This window comes from Pagrus pagrus (genome assembly GCF_965226575.1).
Source record: "Pagrus pagrus genome assembly, chromosome: 22".
Classification (NCBI taxonomy): Eukaryota; Metazoa; Chordata; class Actinopteri; order Spariformes; family Sparidae; genus Pagrus; species Pagrus pagrus.
Window position 1 is genome coordinate 21,591,949 of NC_140204.1, and position 18,604 is coordinate 21,610,552.

Genomic DNA, 18,604 nt, shown 5'->3' on the forward strand with positions numbered 1-18,604 from the left:
GTCAAACACAAGGCAACTCAAGGGGGCTCAAAATAAAATTCTGCTTAGGGCCCCAATTTGGCCAGGGGCCCAATGACACCATCCCCCGTGGTGTGGAGTACTTGGTAAGAGCGACATATAACTGGTTTTCAGTCTCTAAAGCGCAGGGAGGCTTACAAGGCCATATATGAGACCATCAACTGTGGGGAGAAGCCCTTACAGATAACCAGGGTGTGTGCCACACGTTGGCTCTCCATTGAACCAGCGGTTTCACGCATTTTGGACCAGTGGGAGGAGCTTAGGCTGCATTTCGCAGTCACCAGGTCCAGTGAACACTGCTGCATGGCTGAGGTTTTATACTCCATGTACAGTGATCCTCAAAACAGATTGTATCTGACTTTTTTGAAGTCAGTGCTGGGTGAGGTTCAGTTGGCCATCAAGGCTTTTGAAGGAGTGCAGGTAGATCCTCGTAAGCTACTTAACAGCTTGGTTAGCCTGATCAAGTCTGTGAGCAGCAGGGTGCTGAATCCAATGGCAAAGGTTGATGTACTCAAAGGGCCAATAGATGGATACCTCAGTCCCAAACCATACCTTGGTTACCTTTTTGAGTCAGAAAAGTGGATGCGTTTGCGTGCCTCCAGATATTTATCCTCTTAGTTTAATGGGACTTACGGCTAGATTCCACCAGATACGTGTCCGGTCCGGCTCCGCTCCGTCACGGCAGCGGAGCTGATAGGTTTCACTCCAGTCTATGTATTTATTTCCACTGGCTCCGCTGCATTGCGCATTTCAGCTTTTCAAAATGAAAATTGCAATAGAGGTGAATAGGAAAATCTTCAAATCCTCTTCAAACCCAGCTGACTTTCAACCTCCTTTCCTCCTTTCCTCCTCAGACATCATTCGTCACGTACGCTGGGGAACAGCTTCACTACAGTTTTGCTCAGTGCTCCCTCGTCTGTCAACCCCCACCGGCTGCGTTTTGAGTGCAGCACGTCGCAGCACTGCCGGACAGCTGGAGTTGCAAGTAATTACAGAAACACGCGCGACTGCAGCTATACGTATGTGTGATAAACACAACAAGTGTTCCCGACCCAAGGATTAGAAGAAGTGCTGTGTTTTATTATGAAAATCAGTCGATGTCCTGTTGTTGTTTCGGTGTCTGACTTCCTGTCTGCTCTGTGCTGAACTCGGCTGAATTGTTGTGCTGTGCCCCGGCATTCGGCAGAAATAGAAGCCCTGCATATCTGCTCTGTTGCAGCTCTGGACTGCCGGAGCTGCAACAGAGCAGATAAGCAACGCAGCTTACCTTATTTTGTGTTCTGTGATTATTTTGTTATCCTCATAATATACGCAGCGAATAAAAGCAACAAGACAGCTGAAAAGTACAAAGCTGAAAGAGCTTAAAGAGCTGAACATTTTGATAGTTGAACAGTTTCTCTAGCTGAACGTATGCTGAAGAAGTAGCAGAACGAGATCTGAAAAATTCCTCATAAGAATGAACGGGAAAGATTTTGCTGAAAAAGCTGAATATTTCCAAAAGTATAATAGATAGAAACGCCAAAGCAGTAATGTCCTTATAAAGCTGAACATTTTGATAGTTGAATGGTTTCTTTAGCTCATAATTTGTAGGAGGAGAAGCGAGCCAAAAAACGTACAGAAGAAGAATAAGAGTGTGAATGCTTGGAGCACTAAGAGAGAATTCCGTGTGTAGAAGAACTTATGTTGTGAACGCCTCCTGCATTCACAACCAGGGCCGACTGGGAAACTTTTTCAGGCCAGGAGTCAGTCATGTAACCAGGCCACCCTGGCCTCGCCCACACACGCACGTTCACACCCACACCTACATGCAAGGGCACGCGTGCACACATGCACGCATGCACACACGCACACACACATTCACATTTAGTGAAATGAATGTATTGCTGACCTGTTCATACTGTATACAGAAATCCAAAGGGAATCAGAGATTATATGTTTTGGGAATGCAAATCATTTTCATAGCCTTTCACTTGAGATTATTTGTGTTGTTTGATAAAGATTATTTATATTTGATGAATGGACTCGTCTGTTTTTCTTTGTATTTTTAAACACCAGCACTGGGCCTTTATTCTAGTAGTAGGTATCTGGATTATTGTGAATTTCCTGATTATTTGGCTCGTATTGATACTGTCGTCTTTAAAATACAGCATGCTTTGAAATTAAGGACAAAAAAGCTTTATTGTGCACAAAATCTTACACATCAAAACTCCTCATCAGGTCCCGGGAGGTTGAGAATAGAGCATGACATTTTTCGGGAATTCCCGCGGGTCACGTGATTCCCGTGGGATTCCCGCGGGATGGGAGTCAAAGTTTTATTAATCCCGTGATTGGGACGGGATGGGAATAAAAATCAACGGGAGCGGGCAGGAGCGGGAACGCCATTAATAGATGATGATTTTCAGCCGTGTTAAACAACCAAAAGGACAGACACGTCCATTTTTGTAGTCATCTTTCAGTGAGCCAAAACTATTTTGACTTGCGTTAGAACTACACATCCAACAGTGCTTTGACTTCCGGCCGGGCCGGCCACTAAAAAACGGAGTGGGATTGGAGCGGGATGGGAGTGGGAGTAATTTTGAGTGGGAGCGGGATGGGAGCGGGAGTCATTCTACAGCAGTGGGATGGGATGGGATTTTTTCTCTGGGCTCTAGTTGAGAACATCTACTGCTGCAAGAGACAAACACAAAAACAGACAGGGGGGTAAGACAAGTTATATGTGCTGTTATAAGTAAATGCAGTGATGTGTGTGCATGGATGTGTGTGTTTCACCTTGGCTTTCTGCTTCTGGACAGGCAGGCGCAGTTTAAACTCTGCTGGGAGCTCGTCCTCAGAGTAGAGTCTGTCTGAGAAATACACTCTCCTTAGTCGACAGTTAGCGTGGATCTGAGAGGAAAACGGCAGGTCAGACATTAGCAACTGAAAGAGAATACAGAGTTGTAGCTGGTTTCTAATCTGTCTCTGTGCACTGACCTGTACACGCAGTGTCTCAGCGTATTTGGTTCCATAGGCCCTCTTTGTGAAGTTCAACAGGTCGAACTGAAGCTGGTTCCAGCCGTCGTCCAGCTTCAGTGGCTTGGTGCAGAGCAACGGATCCACAACGGATCCACTCGCGTCGTGCTTCGTCGTACTCAACCGAAACCGCCGGTGAACATTTGTATCATCTAACACCTGAAAGTTTAAAGATGGGAGAATATGTCCACTTTATTTGTTTATACCACCAAAACATGGAACAAGTCGGCATCTGTGAGAGTGAATATACCCTACCTCGACTTCAAAGGTGAAATCCTTCTTCACGTTCTTGACGATCATCCCAAGAATGGGAAGCTTGATGCCCAGTGTCTTCTTGGGGTCTGCAGGACATGTTAAGTAGGTGGTACTACAGAGAAGAGAAGAGATGAGGGTGCTTTAATGAGTTGCCCTGAGCTGAAGAATCAGTTAAACAGACACAAACTCACCAGACGTTTGCCCCCTCGAGCTCCACACCTGGGAGCGGATGTCATCGTCTGTGACCCTCTGGATGTGACCATGCCTCGCCTGTGTACACACAGAAAATTATGTATATAAAGGCTGCGCAGTCAATGGAAATATAGTTAGTTAGCTTTAGCACGACATAGCTTTCATGTTTGGGCTGGGATACATAACAGCAAGTCAGCAACAGACAGCAAAATTCAACAACACTAGTGCTCAATAGAATAATGCTGTAGTGCCAAGACAGCTATTATTACAAATGAGAGCCATTTATGTCAAATGACAGTGCCTGGTGGTGTTCATATCTGCAACAACATGTCTGCAACTTGTTGCATGTTGTTGCTCTACTGTACAAATGATTCTGTACCTTCTGCCAACTGCTCTGCACTGTCTTCTCCTGAAGCACCAGCAGGACTGATGTCATCACCATCACCACCTTTGAAGAGCAAACATATGCTTACAGTGTTTTTCCATACACTATAGTTCATACAGTAAGATAGTGTAGCCTATGTCTCACTTGATTTGCCCTTGTATTCATATCCATAATAACGGAATGATTATATCCCATTTGTTGCACAAATAAATAATTTCAAAAGCAGTAAATAAAAATAAAAAAAGTGGCTTGTAAATCAGTGATTTTAAAATCCCAATCCTTATTTTAATTTCAAGGCCAGGGCCTAGTGGCCTAGGCTACATATTTACACTGTGTAAAAGTGTATAGCCTCAAGGACCCTTGGGGGTCCCTGGACCTCATACTGACAAGAACCAGTGCTTTTTTTTTTAGATAACTTACTTGCAGATAGGCATGGGCATGTATGAGATTCTGATGGTATGATAACCTTAGGCAAAAATTTCACGGTTTCACGGTATTATGATCACAGCACTAAAATGTGTATTCTGAATGTCTGTATTTAAAAACAAAAAAAGGAAAAAAACATTACACATGTGCTTCTCTTCACCTCACCTTAGAGAAACTAGCTGGTGTTATCCATCTTAGCAATAAAGATTGATGAAAGAAAAAAAGTTATGGATAATTTTTTTTTTTACTGAGGCAGATATGGTAACTAGCATGCTAAGATGGCTCTATCTTAGCATGCTAGTTAGCATATCTGCCTCAGTAAAAAAAAAAAAAAAAAAAAAAAAAAAAAGTTACTATCAGAGATATAGAAAAGATAAGATATGGTAACCACCACCTGCCTCAGTAACAAGCTCATTTCACTAATGTCAGACGCTAATGCGCGACTTCATTACACATGACATTAACTTTACCTTGCATTTAGCATACAGCGACGGGTGGTGCTCCCGTAGATGCGCTATCATATTCAATGTATTGCCTCTTCGGGCTGCCACTGTTCGCAAGCACGTTTTTCACGGGCGACCTTCTTCCTCCGAGCCGTGGCCGTCTGGCTTTTTACGGTAGCCGAAGTATTGCCATACAGCCGACTTGGTCCTTTTAGACGGGGGGAAAGTTCGGGGGGCTCGCCTCCTTCAGCCATCATGCTGTTTGTCACTCACAGCAACCGCAGGTGCTCGGGGGGAGGGCAGGTGCTCCTCACATGCTACTGGCCTGAGTGGCCTCTGATTGGCCTGGCCTGCCTCTCTATCTTGGAAAAAAAAGTCAGATATCCGCGACGCTGGCTGACCGGCAGCCTGTTAAAAATAAAAGACAGAGAGAGACGCAGGCCAGCAGGCCAATCACAGGCCGGCGCTTCGGGAATACTCCCGGTTCTCCCTATGGCCAGTCCGGGCCTGAGTACTCTGTGTGTGAGGAGCAGGGGTCTGTCTCACTGGACATCATCAGGAGAGGAAACCTGGCAGAGTCTTCATACATCACTGTGAAGGTTGGTACTCAAACCAGTTCCCTCGTCAGTCACCTGATACTTGGCCTCTTCCTTGCAGATTATAGGACCTGTTTCTGCCTCATGTTTCTGTACCACAGGTAAAAGAGGTGACCGCGACTGCTGGAAAAGATTTCTTCATAAGCCCTTCTTCCCTCATTCAGTTTGATCCAGGTATGTGTCATTAATGTAAAAAGCGTGTATTGTGCTGTTAAATGTGGGGCTTTGCTGCTTTTCTCGGTCAGTTATGACAGTGAATAATGAGTTCTGAGGTTTGGACTGAAGAAGACGTCACTTTGGGCTCTATAAATTATTGATGAACATTTTTTACAATTTGTTGAAGAAGACATATTCTGCTCATTTTATGTTTTGTTAGTGCTAGAGCAGGTTTCTTGAATTTGGGTCCTTTTTGTCTAATTGTGATCGATACCATATATAAATCAATACCACATGTCATGTTCTTGGGTGGACAGGGTGAGGATGGTGACACCTGTGTTTTTGTGAAGGTGTTATGACTACAGTGTACAGAAAACCCACTGACTCAGACCAGTATCTTCATTTTGACTCTGACATTACAACATAAAGGAACAGCGGTGAGGCAGGGGAGTAAATACAGGGACAACAGGTCCGATGGGCGCCACCAAGTCCCACTGTGAGACTTCCTTACATGGCTGGACTGTGTCAACATCTAGTGAGACGTCTTCAGTTCACAAGGAGTCACCACAAACCGTCCAAAACCTCCTCTGCCGGTACACCCGGGAGACAGGAGACTAAACGAACAGCAGAATCAGACATCAGCTGTCTGTGAATAGCAGACTAAAGCCACTCCCAGCATCCACTGGGGAGAGGTCAAAGGTCATTGATCAGGAGTCAGTAAACATCCAAAGAAAGATCAAGGAGGACATTGATCCAGGCAGGGTTACCACCTCCATATACAACCACATGCTTTCATATAGTCACACTTCCACAGTCAGGTCATGTGAGAAGAACCAAACGTCATCTGCTGATGAAGGCCACACCATGTGGCTAAAAGCTTTTGTCCCGTCTGACCAGTGACCGAACTTTATGTTGTGCAATGCTATATCACAGAAGTATGCCTCCGAGACAAGGCAGAGTGTAAACATGTTTGTGTGTGTGTGTGTGTGTGTGCAGGAGTGTCAAAGAATTACTGTACAGTATGTGATGTACAATCCTGCCATAGCATAGAAATTTAAAAACAGTAATGTTTTTTATCACAAGATGGCGCCAGTTATTGGGATTAAAAACCCAGTGAGTTGATATTTGCCAAAAGAAATGACTGTTAAAACACATCCACCACAGGAGGGTGCCAGCTGAGCCACGACCGGGAGCCTCCTGTTCTTGGAGGAAAAGAGATCCGGTCGGAGACGTACCCCCAGCACGGATCCATCCAACTAGAGAAACTGCCCCTCGGCACAGATTCAGTCCGTGGAGACAGCGTCTCCAGGCCTGTCCCAAAGAAGAAACTCAAAGTGAGGGGTAACCCAAAGTCTGTGAGTACCTGTTCTTGAAGATCAGCACTGGATTGGACTCCACTCACATATCCCCTTCATCACAGCTTTGTTTCTGATTCATGGGCCAAAACAAAATATATAAATGCAGACATAATTATGTAAATAAATGCTAAAATAAATGACTGAATAAATAATTTCATAATTTAATGCTTGATAATATATTCTTATAAAATAAAATGCCTAAATGAATATTTAATAAATACATTTATTTTAATATATTATTCCTTTATTCACACATTTATTTTTATCGATTTATTGATTTTATTTATTGATTGATATATATTTTAGTTTACACATAGCTTGACTTGTTGCTCACCTGACGCCACCAGATGACTGGACTCCCACACAACCATTTGGGAAGTCATTGGACACTGTTTGGTAAACAAACTTTCCATCTTCTGTTTTTCACATTTGCATAAAGAAATGAATAACTATATTGTGTTATTCACTTGTACATAAATTAATTTACAGATGAATAACGTAATATACAAATGTGTAAACATATAGATATAAACATAGGCCTATAAATAAAGAATAAATACACAAATAAATGTAACATTTATGTATGAATTGTCTCATTTAATTAGTAATATATATATATATATATATATATGTGTATATATATGTATATATATATATATATATATATATATATATATATATTGTGACAAGTGCAAATTACATAATTATCAATTTGTTCATTTGCTTAATCATTTTATTATATAATTTTATGAGTATCTATTTATGTTTTTTTTTATTTTAACTTCTGCCCTTAAAACCCTCCACACAGATTAAAATGATCTCTGATCTGGTGCTGTTTCATTTTTCAGATTGCACCTTCATCAGTTTTTCACAACGGGACAGACATCGTTTACACGGTACACAGCAGCAGCAGTGGATACTAACGTTACCTTTTTAAAAATGATAATAATAATAATACATTTAACTTATAAGTCCAAAACGTCTTCAATTATGTGGTTTCCTTCATTCCAGTATCACGGGATCATGCAGATGCAGGTAGAAGACGACACCTCGCCATCGAGGAAGGGCAGAAAGGCAAACATCCGTGTGGTGAGCAGGGGAGCACAGCAGCAGGCGTCAGCAGGACTCACTGGGTCCAAGTCGGATCATCAAAGGAAGATCTCAAAACCTCGAAAAAGTTCACAGTCTAAAGGACATGTGAGTGTGTTATTGGTCCTATAGAGTCAGTACAGAGTAATTCTCTTTTGCCATGATCTTCAGTTCTGTGATCAGCCACGAGCACTTCTTTAAGAGAAGTTCCAAACTTTCTGTTCCTTATTAGTTATTGATTTATGGGTCATTATTGTGGATAAATAGAATGCATTCCAGTTAAAGCAACACCAAATGAATTCTCCATAGGCCACAGCTGACAACACCATGCCCAAGCCCTGTGTGCCAGAACTGATCGGCCTCCTGCATTTCAACCAGACCACCAATCAGCTCTTTCACTGCAACGGTGTGTCCTGGAAACCCTGGGCACCAACTGATCAGGTACTCCACCTGCTACTAGCATGCACTAGTTTCTTTGCATCTCTGGGGAACAGAAAATGTCTGACCTCGGCAATACCGTCATCTTCAAATGAATCAGTGATGTGATGTAAATAAGTACATTTACTCAAGAGTATTACTCAAGTTCAATTTTGAGGTTTTGGACTTCCGTTTTTTGCCATTTGATACTTCCACTCCGATACATCCTACTCTTCCCTCCAAAAGATATATTATTGATTTTAGTTGAAAGGTACTTTGCAGATTCCATGTTGCATAACAGCCAAAGTAGTGCATTTTTAAATACTTACTTATATACTTAATACTTTTCAGCAAACAGATAAAAAAAAAACACTGATTAGGATAATAACATTCATAAATGAATGTTGGAAATGTAGTTTTTCAACAGAGTAAAGGGCCGCAGATCACCAGGAGTGATAAAAATCAATACTGTCCTTATGAATGATTACACTGTTACACCCTCAGTACAGAGCACAAGGTGACATGGAGCACAGCTAACAGGGCCTGCAGGGAGAGGTGAGGTTAACATGGAGCTGCGTGTTCGAAGAGAAACTGAGACAGACTTAATGGACACACATGCTTCTGATTAGTTGTCTGTCATGTATAAGAACTATATCATCAGAATGATATGCACTGTGAATGATTCTTTTGATTACATAGCTTTCCCTCTTGTCGTCTTGATTTCAGATATAAAGGCACGCTTGCAAGCGTTCTCTCTAAAGTAGACATGGACTGGCTGTGGGACTTTAGTGGAAGAAAATCATTTTGGATAGGTATTTATCTGGATCATTTGTTGCAACATCTTTCAGCTTCATTTTTTATTATTATTTTTATTTTCTTTCAGAAATAACATGTCCAGTGTGGATGGGATGATGCACGTGTGTTCTCACTTTTTAAAGTCAAGGGGAGGAGAAAAAGGAACAACAAACAAACATTAAAGTGAAACAACAATATTAAACAACTGGGACAAACAGAAACATTTGAAAAATGCTCAACCTATCCCGACCCCGGCTGTGGCTACCAGCTGATGGCAGAACACACTAATCTGCTGGATTTGTTCACATAAAGCCTTGTTAAACATGTAGCTCAACCAAAAGTAACTTTGTCCAAGCAAATGACTTGCAGATGTCTGCATACGTCAGAGTTCTCCTGATGTCTGGGAGTGTACAGTGTGAACAGGAGGGGGCTGAGCACACAGCCCTGCGGGGCTCCGGTGTGGAGCACTGAAGCACAGAAGCTTAACATTTCAAAAATAGCCCACCTCACTTATGAAACCTGATCCTCTTTATAAGGTCAGTGTGATATGATAGGTGACATGAACCACTTGCTGCTACTGCTGCTGTTAATGTAACATTTGAAAAACTCCACCTGCACCCCAACATCCACCTGTAGACTCTGAGAAGTCATCGTCACTCCCCAATCCCTGCTGTGCCCAGGTCAGTGTCTCCTTGTGGGGAATGACACAGTCAGAGCCTAGATGATAAATATCAACTCTGTACATATTCTGCATATGTACATCCACATTCAATCCATCCCACATGAGCTGACTGACTGTCTTGTCAGTATTAACAGTATCTATGATGCTTGTTGGATTGAATTATTAGGGAGTGACCCACGTCAATGCTCATTAGTTGTGTTATGTTTATACTGCTTTAACTCACAGTTGGCTTTTGGATCATGTGAATGAATAAGCAGTAATGAGTAAAAGTACTTAATTTAGTTATTTGTCAACATGAGAATTTATAATATTCAACACTGTAACGCACTGTAGTGGGACTGTGTGTGAGCATGTTTCACACCCTGTCAAAGCACCTTCAAGTCCCCACCCACCTTGCTAGGGCCCTGTTTATCGATTTTACTTCTGCTTTTAACAGCATGCAGATTCACATCCTGCTGCAGAGATTTATCGATATAGGAGTAAACGGTGGTATTATCCACCTTGTTAGGGACTTACTCTCTGACCGCCCTCAACAGGTTCTGGTCAATAATACTCAGTCTGATATCATTGTGCTTAATACTGGTGCCCCGCAGGGGACTATTTTATCCCCATTACTTTTCTCCATATACACAAACGAATTCCAATTAGATCTGGAAAAGTTTTGTTTGTTTAAGTATGCGGATGATATGGCCCTGGTTGCCTTATTAAAGAAGGGGGACATAGTTGGAGAGGAAGTATATAAAGCACATGTGTCATCTCTTCAGAAGTGGTGCGATGAAAGCTTCTTAGAGATCAATGTAACAAAAACACAGGAACTTGTCTTTCATGAAAAGGACCCTGTGCAGCCCCTTATAATTAAGGGACAAATTGTAGAGGTAGTAAACAAGTTCAAATATTTAGGTACATATACTGTATTGATTGCAACCTAAATTTCAGTGAAAACACTGACTATATTTTTAGAACCTGTAATCAATGTCTCCACCTACTACGCAAGCTCAACTCCTTTAGAGTGAGCAAGCATATTATGGAAACAGTTTATAAGAACCTGATAGAGGGCATCTTAACTTTTAACATGGCAATGTGGTACGGTAATCTAAACATAAAAGGAAGAAGCAAGCTGCAGAGAATAGTAAACCTAGCCTCAAAAATTATAGGGAAGAGACAGAAACAATTAAGTTGTATGTATGAGGAAGTGCTTAGGAAAAAAGCTGTCAAAATAGCAAACGATCCCTCTCATCCACTCAAGTTTGAAGTTTGAACTTCTTCCCTCTGGTAGACAATACAAAGTACCAAGGGCAAATCGTAATATTTTTAAAAATTCCTTCATCCCTCATGCCATTGGGGCATTGAACACCATGTCCCGTTGATGCGTTTCTAATGTTACTGCCACTGTTGTCCTGCTTTTTGCCCTGAAGATGTTTGTGTGTAAGTGTTGTTGTGGTTGTCGTCCTGCTTGTTGTTGTTTTTTTATGAGACCAAGCACAAATTTCCACATTGTGGACAATAAATGAAACTAACTAGCTAACTAACTATTGTGCATATTCCTAAATTAATTTGTGTTTAATCAGATTACCCCGGCCTAACTGACACACAGTATTCTACCAGAGGCATACTGTTCGGCTCATTCAGTTTATATAATATAATATGCCATGTTCTGTCATTGGGCACACATCTTGTTTAAAGTTGACATTACTTCATTGGGTATAAGCCTGTGGTGTTGTTGCTGTCCCCGTTTGGATAAATTCAGCTCTATCAATGTTGTTCAGATCTGGGGCGAGTGGGTCTTGGGAACCACAAGGTTCAGCGCCAATGTGATTATCCCCATCATGTGATCTACAGCCGGGGTATGAAAGAGAGCCTTTTATATGAGCTGTAAGCACTTCTCAGAGGTTTGCATGCACTGAAAAGACACACCGGATCCTCCTCAGCTCGGTAAGTCTAACTAAAACTGAACAGATATGTCCCTGATGTGTGTATGCTGCAGATTTATATTGTAGTGCTTCACAACGTTATGGTTTTGTTTCTGCTGTAAATGATCCAAAAAATGTTCTTTGCATGACTCATGAGAGCAGCTCTTGGAACGTCAGTCAGGAGGTCCTTTAGGTTTTGAGATTTACACACTGATGATTCACCACCAGTGTTCAAATAAACTTGCCTTGCCTTGGAGTACTTTGCTGGTCGATAACATGTTAAGTGCATTAGCAGCTACTCACTTGCATTACGGTACCTGCAGACATGGGGCTACGGGCAAGGCATGGGCTAAACAGTGTTCAGAATGCTTTTAACTATAAAGAGCAGCGCTATCTTAACCTCAATGATAATGTCTCTCAGTGTGTAATCCATGATAAGATGCAGAATAAAGAGGGCTGTCAGGGACCTAACACATCGTGTGACTGCAGAGTTCATCATTATTTTCTGTTTCTGTATTTTTTTCCCTTTTTTTCTTATATTGCTGAGCATTAGTGTTAGATAGCATATAGACACCATAGTATGAGGTAAGAGTTACTCTGATGTCCCTGAGAAATATGATGTGTACTCCTGTTGATGTCCAGGTTATCATTAAATGTACCAGTCTCAAACTGAATGTAAGCTGTTGGTGTTTGTTTTTATCTCAACTTATAATAGTTCAAAGTCCCGGGGTGAGAGGAGGGGTATTCAGTTGGTTGCAATCTGCAACCTCACAGTTAGATGCCATTAAATCCTACACACTGAACCTTTAATCCTTTTGAGAAATGAGCTTTCTGAGAGGAAGATGAGACGATTGATATTGATCTCATGTCTGTTTGAGTCAGGATATGATTAGCCTCATTTAGCATAAAAAACACAAATAGAGACGCAGACTAAAGCTCACTATCGACCACGTCATCTAACAGGGCGGCCAGCTGACACACACTGATTGAGCGTCACACAGTCTGAACTTTTGACAGTGGAAAACACACGTCAGTGAGTGTAAGGACAGTACATCTCTACTGACATGATAAAAGCGAGGAAGATGAGATTTGTGTTGTAACAAATCAATAAGAAACAACTTAATGAAACAACTTGGCATTAACTTCCCTGGCACAGGGTCAGACAGACAGACAGACAGACAGACATGATGCTGTAACAGTGCTTCACACGCTGGTATTGATCCTAACTCTTATTTATCCGACAGAACTTTTGTCAGTTCTTTTGTTAGTTAGTAGCTTCATTTAGCTGCCAAGGTGTCAGGAGAAGCATCAGTATGATCAGTCCAGGCTGCTTTTCTACTTTAATGAAATCTAGTTTGCTGTTTTTTGGACACAATGGTCCTGCAGGATCCACTGTCTTTGATTACTGTGTTTTTCTCCTTCATTTACTTTTCATACAGTGTTTGTAGATGTAGCTACTTGCCAACCCTCCAGATTCTTCTGAAAATCCCATTTCTCCACCCAGTCCTCCTGACTCCACATTACTGCAACAAAATACCTCCATAAATTCACTAGAATGAAAGAAATGAAATGTTTTCTGGGGGAAGATCAGATATCCTGATTAGGTTTGCTCTCCCAATTTGGTTTTAGATGTTTGGAGGCTGGCCAGTTACACCCGTTCATCACTGACCATGATTATTGACTCGGCTTTTCATCTATAAAAGCTTCGAACAGATAACAAAGCCACAGTCTGTGCTCACTGATCATGTGTGGAAACCTGCACTGCAGCCAGAGATGCTACAGAGGAGCTCCTGTTGTTAGTGAAGAACTAGCTACAAGACGTCAGCTAACTCCACACATTAGACACACACATTCCTTTTAGACACGTTCAACAAATGAACTGTGAGCTTTAGAGGTGTTGGTAGCTGTATTTTTGCAAGCTGTTTGCCTATGCTTCCAGTCTTTATGCTAAGCTAGGCTAATCACTTCCTTAATCCAGCTCTGTAGAGACACGTTTCTTACATCAGTGTTCGACAGAAGGTTTTCGCTTTATTTAGGAACAGCCACATGTTTCTGGTGTCACTTCATGTAGGCTTTATGTCAATGTGATGTGTAGCCTGAATGATCTTTAATGTCCACGTGCAGCTGGAAGAAGAGAGCATTTGGCCACTAAACTAGTGTTTTGATTACTAGCCTGGAGAATGAGCCACGACAACAGCAATACTGAAGAGGTGTTCATTATGTTGCGTTCACCCATACATTGTGGTAACATGGACAATATTTCTTCAATCTGACTGACATCAGCATGATTAGAGATGAGGCTGTTACATAAAGTCATCCAGTAAGATGCCCTGAAACATTTCATCAGAATATCCCTTTATTGTTATGTACAAAGTGCTTCCAGCAGCTGTGAAGCGCCAGAAGAATGAGAAGAAGAAGGTTGTTGACCTTTACACTCCAAACTACTTTTGTCATTTTGACTTTATACCTTCAGACTATGAAGCCTTCGCCCTCTGAGAACTGGATTTGGCCCCAGTAGCCTCGCAACCCCCCGAAAGAGGGGATAAAGCAGCAACACCCTGCGACCCTAATAGGGATCAAGCGGACAAGAAAATGAGATGAGATGAGATCTTCAGACTATTCCAGCGGTTGTTGATTGGGTAGATGTTTCAGAGGATTGCGGCTGTGTTCATCTTTTCAAACAAGTATAAAAAAAAACATGATGTTGTGAGCCTTCTGACTGTTCATCAATCCTTCAGTCATTTAAGATCTCCATCTAAAATGTTGTATGAGCCACAGGCCGGTTCTGTTTTACTACCTCCATGTTTCTGACCCTCCCTGAAGGAAGTCTCCTTATGTTACCCCATGGAAGGCCAATATGAGCAGAAAAAAATATATTCATTCCATAGACATGGAAAATATTCATGCACTCAGCACCATCTCAATCAGACGCCATCAGTCTCTTTCCACTGAGCTGGTTACTGGAAGCATTTTTATTCTGATTGGATGTTTATTCTGATTATTACTGGAATATTTGGGCCCATGTAAATGCAGCTAACATTGGTGAGTGTAGCCCCTGTACGCCTGTAGAATAAACTGTGCCATGTGTCAGTTGTAATCAGCCTATAGTGTCTCTCTTTACCATTTATTTTTTTGTGGTTTAGGTTTGATCATGACATAATCATCTGACGTCTCTCCTGATCTCCATCTCTACAAGTGGGTTTGAAGAGGTCACAGTGCAGAGGGATCTGTCATGGATCATCTTACCTCAGGCCAACACAGTCAGCCCAGCCACGCCTCGAGCTTTCAGTGGCTTTCTTTTGCTTACCAGGGCCTGACGGAGATCCCTTATGACACCATCCTAACACAGACAGACACCCTGGAGGTGCTGGACCTCAGCTTCAATCTGCTGGATGAGTATCCTTCTCTTAAGAACCTAAACTTCACAGTCAATAAGAAGCACTAACTTAATGTGTCCCTCCAGGGCCTCACAAACCGAGTCAGTGCATAGATTAGCTGCACATATGTCATTTAATGCAGCACCTTGTCAATCACACACATGTTCATACATTTACACAGTGTATTGATGCTCATGTGGTCAGTGACAAACGTGAGCAGGTTGAGTTGGCTGTGTTCTCCTTCATTCAATCCCTATTGGAACCCGGCTCTGCTGGGTCAGCTGGAGAAGCTGAGCACTCTGATCCTGGACTGTAACAACTACACCTCTCACATCAAGTTCCCCTACATGCCCAGCGTCACCACCCTGTGCGTCAACAAGAACAAGATCAACAACCTGCCCGTGTTTGTGGAAGAACTCCGACGAAAGTTCCCAAATATAAAGTGAGTCTGTGGAGGAACTGCAGAGTCAGCATATGACCGTGATCATCATCCCTCCCTGTTTTATTCTTCCATATTCCTTTCGCATACAGGATCCTCAGTATGATGAACAATGAGGCAGCACCTAGCTATTTCAACGGAGGAAGTCTGACCCAGTACAAAGACTACAGGTGAGAATCCTGCAGACATCTTCTCACCCCCTCCCAGTGTTTCCCTGTGGTAGGCCTGTTACCCTGTTCCTGCAGCAACATGGCTACAGCTAACAGCTTGGCTGCTGTCTGAAGCAACCAACAACTGTAAGAATCTTAACATGACCCAGAAACTCTGATCTCAGTGCTGTGAAAAGGCAGTTAGTTGTTGATGAAGGTTCTCAGTCATCCAGGTCATGGTACAGCCAGTTGTATTAGTAAGTAGGCAGCTTGTGTTATTATTGTGCCTTTTACTCCACTACATTTACATTTGTAAAGATGAAGTGTTCCTTTATGTTCTTCAGCTAAATAAACTCTTTAAAACCCTGTTGGATCAGCTGAAAATGCATCGTCACAAAGCTGAAAACAGATATGTGGTTCTCACAGGAGAGCCACACTGACACATGATGCTCTTTATAGAATATGTTGCTGTAGATTAAACCAGCCAACAGCATGTAAAGGACTTAAATGAGCTCCACCTTAAACATCTACAGCAGTAAAATGCAACATACACATTAATGCAGCAGTAATATTAATCCACAAACATCAGTTTTCTGAGCACTTTTACTTTTCATACATCAAGTAAATTCTGCTGATGATACTTTCAGACCAGGACTTTTACTTGTAGTGGAGTATTTTCACAGTATACTATCAGTACTTTTACGTTCACAAAGGAACAAATTACTTCTTCCATCGCTGAGTTTCTGAGTTATGAACATACAAATGTTGTTAGACAACAAAATCAGCTGACATGTTGTTCATTTCAAATGTCCAACTTCCATTAAAAGCAGACCACCAGCAGCAGTGATGGCCTTTCACACGCTGACATTTTGACTTGCTGCAGCAGCCCCACCTGGTTCATTAGTGCAGGAACATGGTACCAAAACGTGGAAAATGGGTTTTGGACTGCTGATGTCTGAGGAAAGACACGTCTAATAAAAATGAATTTATGAAAATCAGTTTATTTCAGTGAAAGGAAGCCAAACAATAAGGCACCAATCATAGCACAATACAACACTGTTATATACATGAAAATAGGGGGACAGAATATTGTGAAGAGAATTCATACATTCAATAATAGTCCACACATTTCACATCTGATTAATCCAAATGTAGCAGGTAACACTATATAATAACCATTATTAATAAATGGTAGGTTTATAGTTAATTAAACATCGCTTTAAAGTTTAACAATCAATGACATGCTTTATGAATATGAATTAAACAAGTGTTTATTATAAAGTTACAACTAATGTTTATAAACCTTTACAATAGTTTAACAAATGGTTTATAAAGCGTTTCATTGTTTGTTAAGTTGAACAGTTGAGTTCAGTAGTATCCACTCAGCTGAGGAGCCTGTGACGATCGGGCCTTTCACTTCAGAACATATGGTGCAGAGTAAACAAAACTGATGGATCTGCCTTCATGTTTACATTCACAACACGTGAAAGGTTTTGAGATCCATCAGCCCAGTGAACAAAGCCACAGCAGGTGCTTCAGGGTTGCTCACACATAAACAGCATAATACTGTTATCAGTCGTCAGTATGCACTCAGTAATGTGAGCTGTGTCTGTTTTAAAACTTGTGTAATGTGATTTGATGGTGCTTTCATGTAAGATCCCAATGCGTTGTGGAAATGTGTACAGCCATGTTATGTTCTGGAGCTGCAGTCAGCAGGAGCAGTGGCTCATTGCTCACACTGCTAATAGCAGGCTGACATTTCAGATTGAACATGCACATAACACACTCTGCCTTTCAGATTCTGTACCAAACTGAATATATACTTTATGTTTTGTCAACACCATGTGTTTCCATTACCTTTTGTCTTCTCAGACAGTACGTCATCAGTCAGATCCCAGGCCTTGAGATCCTGGATGACACTGAGGTCCTGGAGAAGGAGAGAGCCCAGGCTAGAAAAACCTACCGGCTGCAGCAGAGCAGCCACAGCAGCAGGACGAGGAGGGACGCGCCAAAGAAACACACACACCTGCAGAAAAAGTCAAATACTGTCAGAAGACAATAGGATATGCTGCTTATGAACCCTTCATTTCAAGTCTCCCCTTTAATGTTTATTTCAACATATATTTAAAACTACAGGATGTTTCACAGAGTTTCATATTCAGATCCATGTTTTATATAGCTGCATTAGCAATTAAAGAAATGAAATACTCTACATGTCTTATGTGTCATTTTCTACACCTCACCCAGAATTCAACTTGACACGCTCGTTCCACTCAAGTGGAACCTGGCTGTAGCCGCATGCATCATTCTGTAATTCTCTAGTGCTGCCAACAGAGGGAACTAAAGCCAAACAGAAAGCTCCAGTGGGAACTATGGTGATCTCCCAGAGAGAGTTGATTCTACAGACATGAGTTTACTGGTGTCAGTTACCCAGATATCCAGCTAATACATGAATACAAAAAAGTATGAAGGAGATTCTTGAGACTACTACGACTACTGAGACTGCTGAGACTACTGCAACTAATGAGACTGCTGAGACTACTGAGACTACTGCAACTACTGAGACTACTGAGACTGCTGAGACTACTGAGACTACTGCAACTACTGAGACTACTGAGACTGCTGAGACTACTGAGACTACTGCAACTACTGAGACTACTGCGACTACTGAGACTAGTGAAACTACTGAGACTCCTGCGACTGCTGGGACTGCTGAGACTGCTGAGACTACTAAGACTACTGAGACTACTGAGACTGCTGAGGCTACCTCGACTACTGAGACTACTGCAACTACTGAGACTACTGAATCTACTGAGACTACTGCAACTACTGAGACTACTGAATCTACTGAGACTACTGCAACTACTGAGACTACTGCGACTACTGAGACTGCTGAGACTACTAAGAC

The 18,604-nt window shown here is 41.9% G+C and overlaps 2 protein-coding genes and 1 pseudogene across 3 annotated transcripts; 2 read left to right on the forward strand and 1 right to left on the reverse strand.

Annotated features, from left to right (window-relative positions):
* Nucleotides 1–2,679: 2,679 nt before the first annotated feature.
* LOC311251321 (cilia- and flagella-associated protein 20-like) lies at nucleotides 2,680–4,935 on the reverse strand (annotated as a pseudogene). Its single transcript, XR_014624939.1, has 6 exons — nucleotides 4,756–4,935; nucleotides 3,854–3,922; nucleotides 3,474–3,552; nucleotides 3,283–3,394; nucleotides 2,989–3,186; nucleotides 2,680–2,901 (listed from the first exon to the last, which is right to left on the reverse strand). The product of XR_014624939.1 is annotated as a cilia- and flagella-associated protein 20-like (transcript).
* A 48-nt stretch (nucleotides 4,936–4,983) lies between these two features.
* Nucleotides 4,984–9,120, forward strand: LOC311251322 (FRAS1-related extracellular matrix protein 1-like; the record flags this gene model as incomplete). Its single annotated transcript, XM_084343700.1, has 8 exons — nucleotides 4,984–5,031; nucleotides 5,136–5,327; nucleotides 5,426–5,498; nucleotides 6,645–6,814; nucleotides 7,687–7,734; nucleotides 7,850–8,035; nucleotides 8,237–8,368; nucleotides 9,071–9,120. 8 exons carry the CDS (start codon nucleotides 4,984–4,986, stop codon nucleotides 9,074–9,076), a joined length of 855 nt encoding a protein of 284 aa, XP_084199826.1. The 3' UTR covers nucleotides 9,077–9,120.
* Nucleotides 9,121–11,276: 2,156 nt separating this feature from the next.
* LOC311251323 (uncharacterized protein) lies at nucleotides 11,277–17,908 on the forward strand. Its single transcript, XM_084343701.1, has 5 exons — nucleotides 11,277–11,753; nucleotides 14,875–15,169; nucleotides 15,251–15,550; nucleotides 15,640–15,717; nucleotides 17,569–17,908. The coding sequence occupies exons 2-5, from the start codon at nucleotides 14,964–14,966 to the stop codon at nucleotides 17,756–17,758; spliced, it is 774 nt and encodes a 257-aa protein (XP_084199827.1). The 5' UTR covers nucleotides 11,277–11,753; nucleotides 14,875–14,963; the 3' UTR covers nucleotides 17,759–17,908.
* Nucleotides 17,909–18,604: the final 696 nt, after the last annotated feature.